The sequence below is a fragment of the Manis pentadactyla genome, chromosome 10, assembly GCF_030020395.1.
Source record: "Manis pentadactyla isolate mManPen7 chromosome 10, mManPen7.hap1, whole genome shotgun sequence".
Taxonomy (NCBI): Eukaryota; Metazoa; Chordata; class Mammalia; order Pholidota; family Manidae; genus Manis; species Manis pentadactyla.
Genome location: NC_080028.1, coordinates 98933790 through 98947136, shown reverse-complemented (window position 1 = coordinate 98947136; position 13347 = coordinate 98933790). Strand labels below are relative to the sequence as shown.

At 42.4% G+C, this 13347-nt stretch overlaps 1 protein-coding gene across 2 annotated transcripts in view; it reads left to right on the top strand.

Annotated features, from left to right (window-relative positions):
- Window positions 1-5575: 5575 nt before the first annotated feature.
- LMTK2 (lemur tyrosine kinase 2) overlaps window positions 5576-13347 on the top strand; it is a 115520-nt gene continuing 107748 nt past the window's right edge. Inside the window, exon 1 of one of the 2 annotated variants that reach the window (XM_036897061.2) lies at window positions 5576-5945. In XM_036897061.2, the coding sequence (XP_036752956.2) occupies window positions 5873-5945 (73 nt within the window). In that variant the 5' untranslated portion in view covers window positions 5576-5872. Of the gene's footprint in view, window positions 5952-13347 lie in introns of both variants that reach the window. The other variant, XM_036897060.2, reaches the window with a different exon arrangement.

Here is a 13347-nt window from a genome sequence, read left to right as displayed (position 1 = left end):
TGCCTCCCCACCAGAATGGGAGGTGGCTAAAGGCTCTGAAAGACAAACACATCTGGTGAACTGCCCTTGACTCACATAGCTTCAGACAGAAGTTCTAGAAGACAACAGAAGGCAAGGACTTCATAAAAAGGCATTTCAGAGAGCAAGGAATGAGGGATGTGGCCTTTATTTGATTGGCAGAGAACTAGGGAGAGTCTGACTTTCAATCTGCATGGTCTCCTTATTTGCCTCGATTAATGTAAGGCAACCTCAAAAAGGATTCAAGTCTGCAAGGGGCACTCATAAAGACTTTATGGATGGTACCCTATAGCAAGACCACTAGTGCACATGACAGATGACTCTCTGGGAGGAACAGTCCTGATCAGTACTGTTTGCCAATTTCCATGGTGTAAATACTCACACCATGGCTTATTTCAAGCTACAGACATGGTATTACTGAAGCCAGAGATGGAAAGAGGTGTGCAGTTGTACTGTATTACAGAGTATCTCCACTTTACAGCTCCAATAGATGCAAATAACATTAAGCCTAGAAAACAGTAAATGTAGCAGAATAACTAGGAATAGATGACTTTTTAGTATTTGTTATACCTTTGCTTTTTAATAACAACTTTGAGATAGAATTCAAACTATAAAATTCATTCCTTTAAAATAGGTTTTAATATGTTCACAGAATTGTGCAACCATCACCATTATTTAATTTTAGAATATTTTCACCCCCCAGCAGGAACCCTGTAGCTATTAGTAGTCATTCTCCATTCACTCCCACCACCTCCTTGGCTCAAGGCAAGCAGTAATCTACTTTCTGTGTCTATGGGTTTGTTTATTCTGGGCATTTCGTAACAATGGAATCATATCATATATGATCTTTTGTGACTGGCTTCTTTTACTTAGTATTATGTTTTCAAGGTTCATCCATGTAGCATGGATCAGTACCTCACTCTTTTATTGCTGAATAGTATTCCACTTCAAGGATTATATACCATCTGTTATTAATCTATTCATCAGTTCATGGGCATTTGGTTGTTTCTGCCTTTGGTTCTTATGAATAATGCTGCTATGAATATTGGTGGTCAAGATTTTATGTGGACATGTCTTCAGTTATACTAGGTATATATCTAGGAGTAGAACTGTTGAGTCATATGGTGACTTGATGTTTAACAGTTTGAGGAACTATCAGCCTATTTCCCAAAGTGGCTCCATTTTACATTTGCATCAGCAATGTATGGGGGTTCCAATTTCTATACATTCTCAGCAACCCTTAAGATTACCTGTCTTTTTTGTTTAGAGCCATCCTAGTGTATGTGAAATGGTACCGATATACATTTCCCTGATGCCTAATAATGTTGTGCATCTTTTCATTTATTTATTGCTCATTTTGTATACCTTTGGGGAAATGTCTATTTATATCCTTTGATCCTTTGCCCACTATTTAGTTGGACTATTTCTCTTATCATTGAATTGTAAGGGTTCTTTATATATTCTGGATATAAATACCTTATTAGATATATACTTCACAAATATTTTCTCCCATTCTGTGGATTATCTTTTCACTTTCTCGATGATGTTCTTTGATGCACAAAAGTTAATTTTGATGAAGCCCAATTTATCTTTCTTTTGTGACTTGTGGTTTGGTGTTCATATGAAGATTTACACCTATATTTTCTAAGATTTTTACAGTTTTAGCACTTACATTTAGGTCTTTGATCTATTGATTTAATTTTTTTGTATGATGTGATGAAGGGGTTTATCTTCATTCTTTCCATGTGGATAGTCCCAGCATCACTTGTTGAGGAACTAATATTTCCCATTGAATTGTCTTGGCATTCTTGCTAAATATCAGTTGACTATAAATATTTAACTTTATTTATAGATAATTGTATTGTTTGTTCTATGTGTCTATTCTTATGCCAGTATCACATTGTTTTGATTACTGTAGATTTGTAATCAAGAAGTGTGAGTCCTCCAACTTTGTTCTTTTTTTTTTCAAGATTTTTTGACTATTCTGGGTTCCTTGAATTTTCATATGCATATTAGGATCAGCTTCTCAGTTTCTGCAAAGAAGTGCACTGGAATCTGATGGGGATTGCATTGAATCTGTAGATCAAATGGGGAGTATTGCCTTCTTATTAATATTAAATCTGATTCATGAACATGGAATGTCTTTCCATTTATTCAGGCCTTCTTTAATGTCTTTCAACCAACTTTTCATTATTTAGATCTGGTTTCCTTTAGTTCTTTGAACATATTTATAATAGCTGATTTATGTTTTTTTGTTTTAAATTAATGTATAGGTTTTATTTATTTATATGTTTTGTGTATTAAACCTCAGCTTCCTCAGGGCAAGTTTTTACTTACTGCTTTTTTATTCTGTGTTTGGAGCATACTTTCCTATTTATTTGCATGTCTTGCATTGTTTTCTTGAAAACTGGACATTTAAAATCATATAATATGGCAACTTGGGAACTCAGTTTTCCCTCATATGCTCTTTCCCCAGGGTTTGTTTCATTGTTGTTGCTGCCAATATTCATTTGTTTAGTGATTTTCTTGGACTAATTCTGTGAAGTCTATGTGTTTTTTAATTGTGTGTGGTCACTGAAGTCTCTGTTCAGCCAGCTTAATTGTGAGCTAGTGATTGTACAGACTTTCTTAAATTCTTTGAACCAATATATTTCCCTAGGTTTGCTAGAAGTCTCTGTATGTGTGTTGAAGCATGCCTTCAGTGCTCTGCAGTTTAAAATTCTGCCCAGCCTTCACTTCCTGCTTGCACAGAGTCCCAGCATGAGCCAGGGTTGAGTGATTTGGGCATTCTCACGTCTTTCCTGGGCATGTGCACAGCCTTGCACATGCACATCACTTTTTAGATTTCCAGGAATATGTTGGAGCTTTTCAAAGCCCCTGCTGACACTTCGGTCTCTAAATTTTTAAAAAAAGTTTTCAGTCAGCCAACTGATATCACTGGCTCAAGAAGCTGTGATGTTAAACAATTGACACTGATTGTTTTCAGCAAACTGGAGACAGGGCTCTTTGCACTAAGGGGGTTCTGAATCATGTCAAAAAAAGACAAGTCCTAAGAATAGTGCCTTTCTAAGAAGCTGCATGACAGGTCAGATAGTGACAATTCTCTGGGGATACTGCTTTTAGGGGAGCTCCAAATCTGTTCTGTCCCCTCTTGGGGCTGTTAGGCTGCTCATTTTTACAGCTACTGTGGTTGTGAGGCTGCTGTTTTTTGAAGCTACCATGGAGATGGGAAGAGAAGAATGGGAATACAGCAAGTGAAAATGCCACAAAGATCATAGTTCATACTGAGATTCAGCCATTTTTCTTTAATAAATGCTCCCTATAGTGTTGCAATCCTTTGGCTAATTTCCAGAATTCTGAAGAAGTAGTTTTGATGATTTTTGCCAGTGTTCTTGCTGCCTTCCATTCTGAAAGTGCTTCTTTTTATTACCTTGGTTTTTAATATAATTTATTTCAGTGTATGTTTAAACAGTTTAATTTTCAACAATGGCTGTGTCCAACAACTGACATGAAAAATTCCTGAGGATCCAACAATTGCCTTTCACAAGCTAGTACCTGCTGGCTCCAGTATACCAGTAGCAGGACCCTCTTGGATGCATCCATTTGATCCACTTCAGCCCTGCAAACATTTAGGGTACCTGCTGGGTACCAGCCCCCCAGAGATGCATACTCACTCATCCAGTACTAAACTGACTCTATATCCCTCAGCATCCAATCTTCAGTCAGAGTTTGGGGGCAGGGCAGCCAATGCCAGTAGGGTTGTCCAACTGATGGCTTGGCATGTAAGAAAAACTGGAAAAGGTGAGAATGGCTAAAGGAACATTGCAAGATATTTCTTCCAATCTTAGGGATCTAATCCCAAATTGGGCCAAAGGCTGTTTTCTAATTTCTAAGTGAAACTAAAGAGAGCAAACAAGCTTTCAATTTTACAGATTCTCTAACTGGAAATCTTCAAGAGAAGCACTGGGCAAAGGTGTGAGTGGTGAGGTGGATGGTAGGGTAAAGTTTTTGATTAGACACTGCCTGAGGCATATCCCTGTTCTGTGAAGTGGAAAAAAAAAATCTTTTGGGCTTGCTCAAATAAGAATGAAACCTGCTTTGGGATTGTGGTCTGACATGTTGTTGTTGAGGTGCACTTTAATTATGACCAACAACCACAAAGATCATGAGGCAGGCCCTTGGTCGGGCCAGTGTTCCAGCAAACACAAACAGTGGCTCCTCCCAGAGCACAGGGTCAGCACTCCCTGGCTTCCTCAAACTCCAAGTCTGGAGCTTCCTGATAGAAGTAGAAACACAAAGGATGATTGTGTCTCTTTTCTAGACCTTTGCCTTCTTTCCTTTGCCACACAGAGATGAGCAGATAGCCATGGATGCTCTAACTCCACATTTCACATTCCAGCTTTTTATTTAACTAGGTGTTTATTGCTTTACTTTAGTCACTTAACAAATATTTCGTGGACATCGTCTGTACGTCCAGCACTGCGTTAGCACCGCAGAGTGCTGGCATTTAGGATGGGCATTTGAGGAATTTGACGAATTGTGGAGGCTCCCCCGTTGCCACTTGGTAGAGTCCCATCTGATAAGATTCAAATCAGCTCCTCTCCTGTACAGACTACAAGTGCATTCCCCAGAAAAGCTCTGCATTTTCCCAACCTCCAGGCCTCTAATCATGTTGCTTCTGCTTGGAAAGTGCTTTCTCTACCCTTTCTGCTGGACGATGTTCTCTCCTCACCTTGTTGGCTGGGCCTTGTCTTCTGATGGGTCCAAAAGAGGTCCGCACCGAGATGCTGATCCTCCCTGGTACCCGAGAATCAGGCCGGAGCACCTTTCCTCCAGAGAAAACCTACTGTTAGGCAGGCCCTGCGCCAGGACCCGGGGACCCCCAGCTGACAAGGGCTAGTTCCTGTCCTCAGGGAACTTACAGTTACGGGTATAATAATATGCGGCAGCTGGGAGAGGAGTCGGCCCAGGGCTAGGGCGGGGCACTAGGAGACGCTAGTCATTTCTCCCGGGACTGGGAGGGGCCTTCTTAGTTGACGTCATCCTTCAGGTGAGCCCGGGCCGCTGAAAAGGAGTGTGCCAGGTGGCCGAGAGAGGAGAGGAGGGGCGTTCTTGACAAAGGCAACATCTTCAGCTCGGGAGCTGAGTCATTGAGTGAAGGGGAGAGGCATTCTATTCTTGTGTAATTGAAATAAAAAGCCCAAAGCTCCCTGATGGGTGATAGGATAGGTAGGTCTACCTACGGAGAAGGGCCCTAAAACGGCTATGACAAGTAAAAAAGGCAGAAGACGAGGTCTATTTTTACACATTTTCAAATACTGTGAAAAAAATCCAGGACGGATGCCGAATGCTTTTATTGTTTTCTTTATAGTTGCCGGTATTTTTAAATCTAAAATAATTGTCAGCGTTACTTGCTGCCCACGCTCTCCTCCGTCTGCAGGGGGCGCACCCTGCGCCGCCAGGGTGATGGGTGGGGCCTCCCGGGCCGGAGCGGGACTGGCGATTGGCTGGCTGCTCTGTGTATCGCGGGGTCCCGCCCCCACATACGTCACATGACGCAGCCCATCATGGCGGCGGGAGCTTGTCTGCCCCGGCCCGCGGCTCCGCAGGGCTGCTGCCGTTGCTGCTGTTGAGAAGCGGCGGCGGTGGCGCAGGCGGCGCAGGCAGGCGGCGGGCGGGAAGGATGGTGTTTCTGTGGCCGGAGCAGCGGGTGCGGACCAGGATCCGGGCTGCGGTTTGGCTGAAGCGACGTGTGCTCGGGAGCAGCCGGCGCGGGTGTCGCTGAGGCAGCGGACGGACGGACAGACGGACGAGGCGATCCGAGAACTGGTCCTGGGGCCGCGGCGGAGGCGAGATGCTGGGGCCGCCCGCGCTGCTGCTGCTCCTGGCCGCCGGCGGTGCCCGAGCCGCGCCGCTTCCGCAGACAGGTGCAGGTGAGCGGGCCCGGGCGGCGGGCCCGGGGAGCAAGCAGCGGCCCGGGCGGCCTCGGCGCCGAGAGTCGGAGGGCCTGCGGGTCGGGAGGCCGCGGGGAGCGAGCGCTTGGGGAGGTTCTGCCGCAGGCGCGGGGGCGGCGGCTGCTGCTCGCGGGCCGAAGCGGGGGAGAGGCGGCGCGGGCGGGGCGGCGGCGAGCGGGCGGCAGCGACCGACCCTTCCGGGGGCTGAGGTTCGGGCCGGGACCTGTTGCCCCGAGGTCCTCAGCCTGCATACCTTGCTGGTAGTTCTGCTCCCCTTTCCAAATGTCACCTGCCGCCTGTACTTTTCTCACATCTTACAATAACAACCGTTTCTTAGCGCTGATAGTACTTAAATCCAAATGACTTGGGGGCTGTGCAGTTTGCTTCGCTCCCTTCAACTTGTTCTGAAGTTGTAAATTGATTTTAAACGCACTGCGTTTTATTCGGATTGACTCTCTGGGGATGAGAAGGAAACAACTCTATAAATATTTCTGTTTTTCGGAAGCCAGTGATTCGAGTAGCTGCCTTTGAATAACTTGACAAAATGGCCCAAGGGTGATTGAAGTTTCTATTTTAGCTACGTCAGTGTGTGGTTTTCTTTATTTTCTCCCCATTTTTTCGATACCGTTTTTCATTTGTTTTTTTTCCCACATAAAACTTCAGCCCAGGAAAGCATCCCAAGTTGGATCATTTTTTTAAAGGAAAAAAAAAATCTAGCCTAATTTGACATTATCATCTGCTTACCTTTGAAGTGAGGAGAGACTGAAATTTGATATTCATGCGATTTTAGAGTTGAAATTGACCTTAAAATGTAGACTGGTTTCTTCATTTTGCAGTTCAATATACTGAAGCCCTAGGGGTCAAATGACCTATCCAAGGTGACACAGCTAAATTGTAGGCGGAGCCACAACTAAAACCCAAGTCTCAGAGTCCCCTAGTTTTGTGATTTTTCTACTTCACCTCCTAGGGTCTTTTAACTCTTGAGGAATACTCTTGAGGTCAACAGTTAACTGGGTACAGAATATGGAAGTTACCATCCCGAGTAAATTCATATTTTTCAAACACATCTACAATGATAGCTATATATGATTGTTTTTAGAGCCGTCCCAGGTTATGTCATTTAGTGCCCTTTAGTTGAGTATTAACTGTTATCGTTGTGCCATATAGTGAATACGTAACTTTCTGCCACTTGCCTTAGATCAAATATTTGTAAGGGAATTCTGTTTTCTGATCTGGTAGATAAAGAGGAGTGACTATTAGAAATGTGTGGGCAGCCTAGGTAAGAGTCACAGAGAGTTACAAAAGACTATATGGAAAGGTGTTGATGTTGATAGTGAAAGATATTGATGGTGAAATTAAAAATTAGCACCAGAGTAAGATTGTGGATAAAGAGGATTTATGTGAAAGGGATTCAGGAAGTTTCCAGATGACTTTGCACTTAATTGGATTTTTTGTATTTTTTTTTTTTTTGAGAGGGCATCTCTCATATTTGTTGATCAAATGGTTGTTAACAACAATGTTTTTTTGTATTTTGACATTCTGTGTAGCAACCTATGGAAATGTGTCTGTAAACTTCTTAAAGTGTTTTTTTTTATTCCATTCTTTTTTATTGAGGTATGAATCATAAAAGCTAAGGGTTTTTATTGGTGTGTTGTAAACCAAAGCAGCCAGGAAAATTAATCTGTAAGTAGAAATATCAAATCTTGATATAAATAAAGCATAAAGAAATATTTGATGATTGATAGCAACTTTTACAGATTTTCCCTTCATATTCTGTTCCTTGGAGAGTATATGATTAGACATGTGGCACATGACTGACTGGTACCTCGAGTTAAATGCTGCGGAAAATATGCACAGTCACACATAGATTTGGGGGTTTGTATATTCATCCAAAAGAGATTATTATTCTTGGTAATGGGGAGGATTTTGACCAAAATGTATTGGACCAAGAAGAAGAAAAAAACCTTTGAGCTAATCCTGATAAGTGATGTCAGTGGTTAAGAAAGAGGAACTCCTCTTGAACATATATATATGGTAGATAAAAGAGCAGTTAAGTGTTGAAAACATTTTCTCAAGATTTTGATTACCTTGGGCCTGGTTCTCTATACATGATGGTAGGGGTGCCATTTTCTAACTAAGGATAGATCTGTTGCATGGAGTCTTTGCTTCCTTGGCCTTATTCTTTCTACTTAAATTTCAGGCTGGTTAATAGTAGTGCCTTGGAGAAAGTGTGGCTTACCAAAAATGGGCTGGAAAAAATACTAAATTTTATCTTTTGCCGGCGCATTTATATGGGGAAAGAAACGAGGCAGTTAACTAAAATTGAGCACTTAAATTGAGTTCTTCTATCCAAGATTTCCTTGTCATCCAATATCATTTCTAGGTTTGGACGTTGAAAAAGGTATTTACCCATTCAGTCATAATAAAACTTCATAAATATGTGGACTGCTTTTGCCCATCAGGCAAGAAGGCATTTCTTCATTGAACTTTATTTTGGTCTTCTCTTTATCACTCCAGGACCCTTATTCCCTCTCTTGGGGCCTCTTCTGAGAATCTGTATTTCTGCAAGGACCATTATGTAGACTGAGATCTTGGTGGTCCTAGCTAAGAAGATTATATAAAGGGAGAAAGTCCACTGTTTCCACACATAGTTAAATTACCAGACTAAGATTACAGTTAAATTATTTTGTCCAGGTTGTATTTATCTGATCAGCCTCTTAGAAAACCATTTACATGCTTTTTGTAAGATTCTCAGGGTTCACATTATAAAGAAAGATTTTGTACTTATATGTGTGAAGCTATTCCTCTAAGCCCACAGTTTGTTGTTAATATTATGGTAGTGCTTAGTCAAGAAAACCACTTTGATTGTTCTGTGGCATATTGGGTCACAGAGTACAGAGGAAGCCTTTCGCAGTTCCAGATAAAAGAGTTCACGGAAGTCTGTGGAGCCGGTGAGACTAGGCTACTGATTAAACGGCAGCTTGTGGAACCAGGGCTCTCGTTTTAGATTAAACAGACTTAGATCTTGAGAATGATTTCTGAAGTAAAGGAAGTGCTTTCTAAAGTGTGAATTTTTGTGTTTATTTTAACACCTGAGAAATATGATTTTCAACAGGCGTTTCATGCAAATTATTTCAAGATTTATGGCTACAAGGCTTGAGATTTGATTTAGGCTGGGAATGCTGTAATTGCTTTCAGTTGGTGGTGTTTTCAGGGTTAACTAAGTATGCTCACTTGCACAGTGTTAGAAAGTCTGTCCAACAATTTTGTAGCTGATCAGCTTTGAAGTTATCAAGTCCCTACAGTTTTGCTGATACCAATGTTCTGACTGTTCCTGCAGTTCTCTTGAAATTTAGAGAGTCCTCGGGTCCACTCTGTCACTTAGATAACAGCTGTACATAAAATAAAAAAGACGTTGCAATGTTAATGCAGTGTAAGGGATGGCAAGGGTTCTGAAACAGTTAAGCAGAGAAGTCTTCAAAAAAGTCCTTGTAGGTGGACATCTACAAAGAACCCAGTTGAGAGTAAGTCATGAGTCAGTTACAAAGGAGCAGACAGTGTAGACGGAACTCGGACTTTGAAGTTGTTCTGGATGTGAGGTCGCCTTCTGCCATTTCAGTAGCTTTCAGACCTTGGGCCAGTTACTTGACCTCTCCCAGCTTCTTCTAACTCAGCTATTAAAAAAGTATGATAATAACACCTAAGGACTGTCTGGGAGGGTGAGGTGGCGTCACAGAGGAATGCCACGTCTGCTACGTCTTAGTCTCCTGGCAACGTTGATTTCTTCATTGCTTCAGATTTCTTTGTAAATGGCGGGTTATCATAGAATTGACTAATGGTAGGTGCTATGGCTTCAAAGCAGGAACCCAAAAGTAGTAGCTAATTATCATGGAATGCCTAGACTCTTCTGGATTTAAAAAATCTTTGTTGGACAGTTACTGTAATGGGGTATGTGGTGGGGGACTTGATAATAGGGGGAGTCTAGTAACCATAATGTTGTTCAAGTAATTGTACATTAATGATACCAAAAAAAAAAAATCTTTGTTACTCAGAATAACTTGTTATATGGTGAGTGAAGAAATCCTTTAGAGAGAAATCTGGCTTATTGAAGTATCACATACAGGCTGGTATTATTTCTCCTTGAAATTCATAGCATTGGGGAATTATGCTAGAAAATTTTCAGATAATCTGGCTTAGTCTGTTTTTATGTAACAAACCTGTTTTGAAGCATCAGGATGACTAAAGCTCTAGCGTGTGAACAATTGCTGGTTTTAATTTACTTGAAGGAGCTGCGTGCAAGCAATCTTAGTTGATCCCAAACAAAATTGTACGCTCGCATGAAGCATCCCTAAAGGTAGCTGGTTGGCTGGGGCCGTGGCAGCCAGCACATGGCTGAGGCTTCCCCCAGAAGTGTTTGCAGATGAGTGCGACTGACGTGCTTTCTCCGTCTTTTAAAGTCATGTATCTTTGCCGTTTGTAGCAGTGCTTTACTCTTCTCAAGATGTTCCTTTTTTGTTCAGACACGAGGAAAGGCTATTACAGAGGGGAGACTGCACACACATTCCTGGCCTAAAACAGATGGTACATCTAGGGTTGTTTTTAGATTCGATTCTCAACTTTTCTATCACTCTTCCTATGAAGACTCTGAGAGAAAGCTGAGGAAATAGGGTAAAATCAGTGTGGTGGAGCAAATTTTGGATGACGTATTTTTAAATCTTAGCAAGTGACTAATTTGGAACCGTGCCTTGGTGTGACAGTTATTTGGCTTATACAAGAACAGGTATATCAGAAAAATGACTTCAGTATTTTAAAAAAAAAATTTTTTTTTTTGCAAATGTTAGCACAGGGCAGAGATTCCAGATTTCATTTGACTTTATTGTGAGTCAAGTGGGAAAAATGAGAACTGTTGATGCCAAGTGCTTCAGGTGCCTGAAACTACTTAATATGAGTACCTTCCGTTCTCCCTGCCCCATCTTTTTCTAGACCAGTGCCTGCCATTTCTCTCCTGACTATAAAAGTGACTCTACCTCTTCTGCCTTCATGGGCTTTGGGGGTAGGGGTGGTAAACTTTACGTTTTGTTTTTTACACTTCGGCGGATTTTGCATTTACTATGTAATATGTGTTCATTTTAAATGGCTTAAGTTACCATCAGGTCGGATCAGTGTGGCAGGACCATGTGCTGTGGTGTGGCTGAGCAGGCCCTGGCATCCAGCATCTGACCCCAGTTTGGGAAGCATTGGCCAGGGGTGGCCATTGTAGCCAGATTTCCACTTAGGGTATCTGTTGTCCCTGCCTCCACTCTCCCCCTTTTATGGCACTCTAAGAGCTAAATTAATCTGTATGTAGTTTGCAAATTTTCTAACAAGTTCCCATCTTCCAGCTCTCCACATACTCCCTCTGTTTTCCATTGCCTGACTCTCTTCCTTGCATCTATAAGTGCTGTAGTCTTCTTTCTTTTTTTAATGTCTTTGCATCCCATTTTCCTACTGTGACCTTTTTTCTTGCCCAGTCCTTAGAGATTCCTACCCCTAATGAACTAGAGAGTTTACCTCTGGAACAAGGTGTTCCATGGGTTGCAGGTTGAAAACATTAGAACTTTATTTACATCCTTGAATAACAGGGATTTGAGCTGCATGGGCCCACTTATATGTGGGTTTTTTACAATAAAGATACAGTCTTTGTAATTGGATGTAAGGCAGCAGGTTCCATTTGGAATACAGGGATGTAAGGCAGGGTCATATGGTTGATAGATGTGGTAGAGAAGAAATACTGTATGTAGTGGCCCATACGGGGATCAAACCCATGACCTGGAAATTATTAGCACCACAGTCTAATCAACCAAACTAGCTGGCCACTCTCTGGACCAAAGAGAAATGCCAGGATCTGAGAGGAGCAGAGGAACTGTGGCCCAGGTCAGGCCACTCAGTGGAAGGAGGTGGGAAACCTTTGCAACTTCAAAGTGTATGCCTCCCAGGCCTGGCCGGCCTGATCCACCTGTAGGCAGGTGTTGCTGCCCCCCTCACAGGGACCAGTAAAGCAGCGAATCCAGCCTCTGCTTTCTGTTCTGTGTTGAGCCTACAACCTCCTGTTTCTTTTCTACTTTCCTACACTTTGTTGCATCTGAAATGACTTGACTCATTTTATATACAGTAGGTTATTAGTTAAGTTTGGGAAGAGTCAAAAGTAATACACGGATTTTCAACTGCACGGGGGTCAGCACCCCAACCCGGGTGTTGTTCAAGGGTTGTTCAGCTATATTTTCATTTCATCCTTTAAAACTTTTGACCTATGTGAATTTTTAAGGTGTAGAGTATATTGATACACTATCATGTTTTGGGGGTTTGTAAATAAATTTAAATGAAATGGAAGGAATGTGAAGAAGATTTACTGATGGGCTGTGTAATTAGAAACGGTTTGGATTCATTGTGCCAGTCTAGCATTTGCACTTAGCAGATACCACTTGTTTCTTTAAATCCTGTCTCTTCACCTGACTGCAAGGACTGTGTCTTACATCTTTGGTATTTCCAGTGTTTGCCAGGTCTCTCGGTTGTCAATGCTCACTCACATCACTCACCTCACATGGCGGTGAGGGCGATGAAGGCAGCACAGGAGAAGTAAGTTCAGCAGATCACTCACTATTCCACGGAGCATGTGAGCTACAAGGAGAGGGTGGGAGCCCAGGGCCTCTCATTCTCTGCTGAGCCCTGCTCTGCATATGGCCTCAGTCCACACCTGGAATGAAAGCCATTTATAGCTGCTTCATTTTTAATACTAAACTTTTTCTGTTGGAACAGTTTTAGATTTACAGACAGGTTGCAGAGATAGTACAATGAGCTCCTGTATATCGCATGTTTCTGTATAGCCATTACCCAGTTTTCCCTATTGTTAACATCTTACATTAATGCCATACACTCATCACAACTAGGAGCCTATACTTAGTACTACCCAAGTCCGCGCTTCTCTCAGATCTCTGTAGTGTTTCCCTGATGTCCTTTTTCTGCTCCAAGATGGCACATTGCATTTGGTCACCATGTCTCCTTAGGCTCCTCTGGCATGTTCTCTTTTTTAGATGATCTAGACAGGCTGGAGGAGTTACTAGTCAGGTGATTTGTGGAGTATATCTCCACTGGGGTTGTCTGATACTTTTCTCACGATTAGACTGGGTTATGGGCTTTGGGAGGAAGACCGCAGAGTTGAAGTGCCCTCTTTGTCACATTATATCAAGGGTACATGCTTTGAACTTGCTGGGTCCCCGATCACCTGGCTGAGGCGCTGATCTGAGGCCCAGCTCCCTCCACTGTAGTTACTTCATCTCCCTTCTGCATAGATGTAAGCCCAGCCACGGGCTGGTGAGTTACATTCCACCTCCTTGAC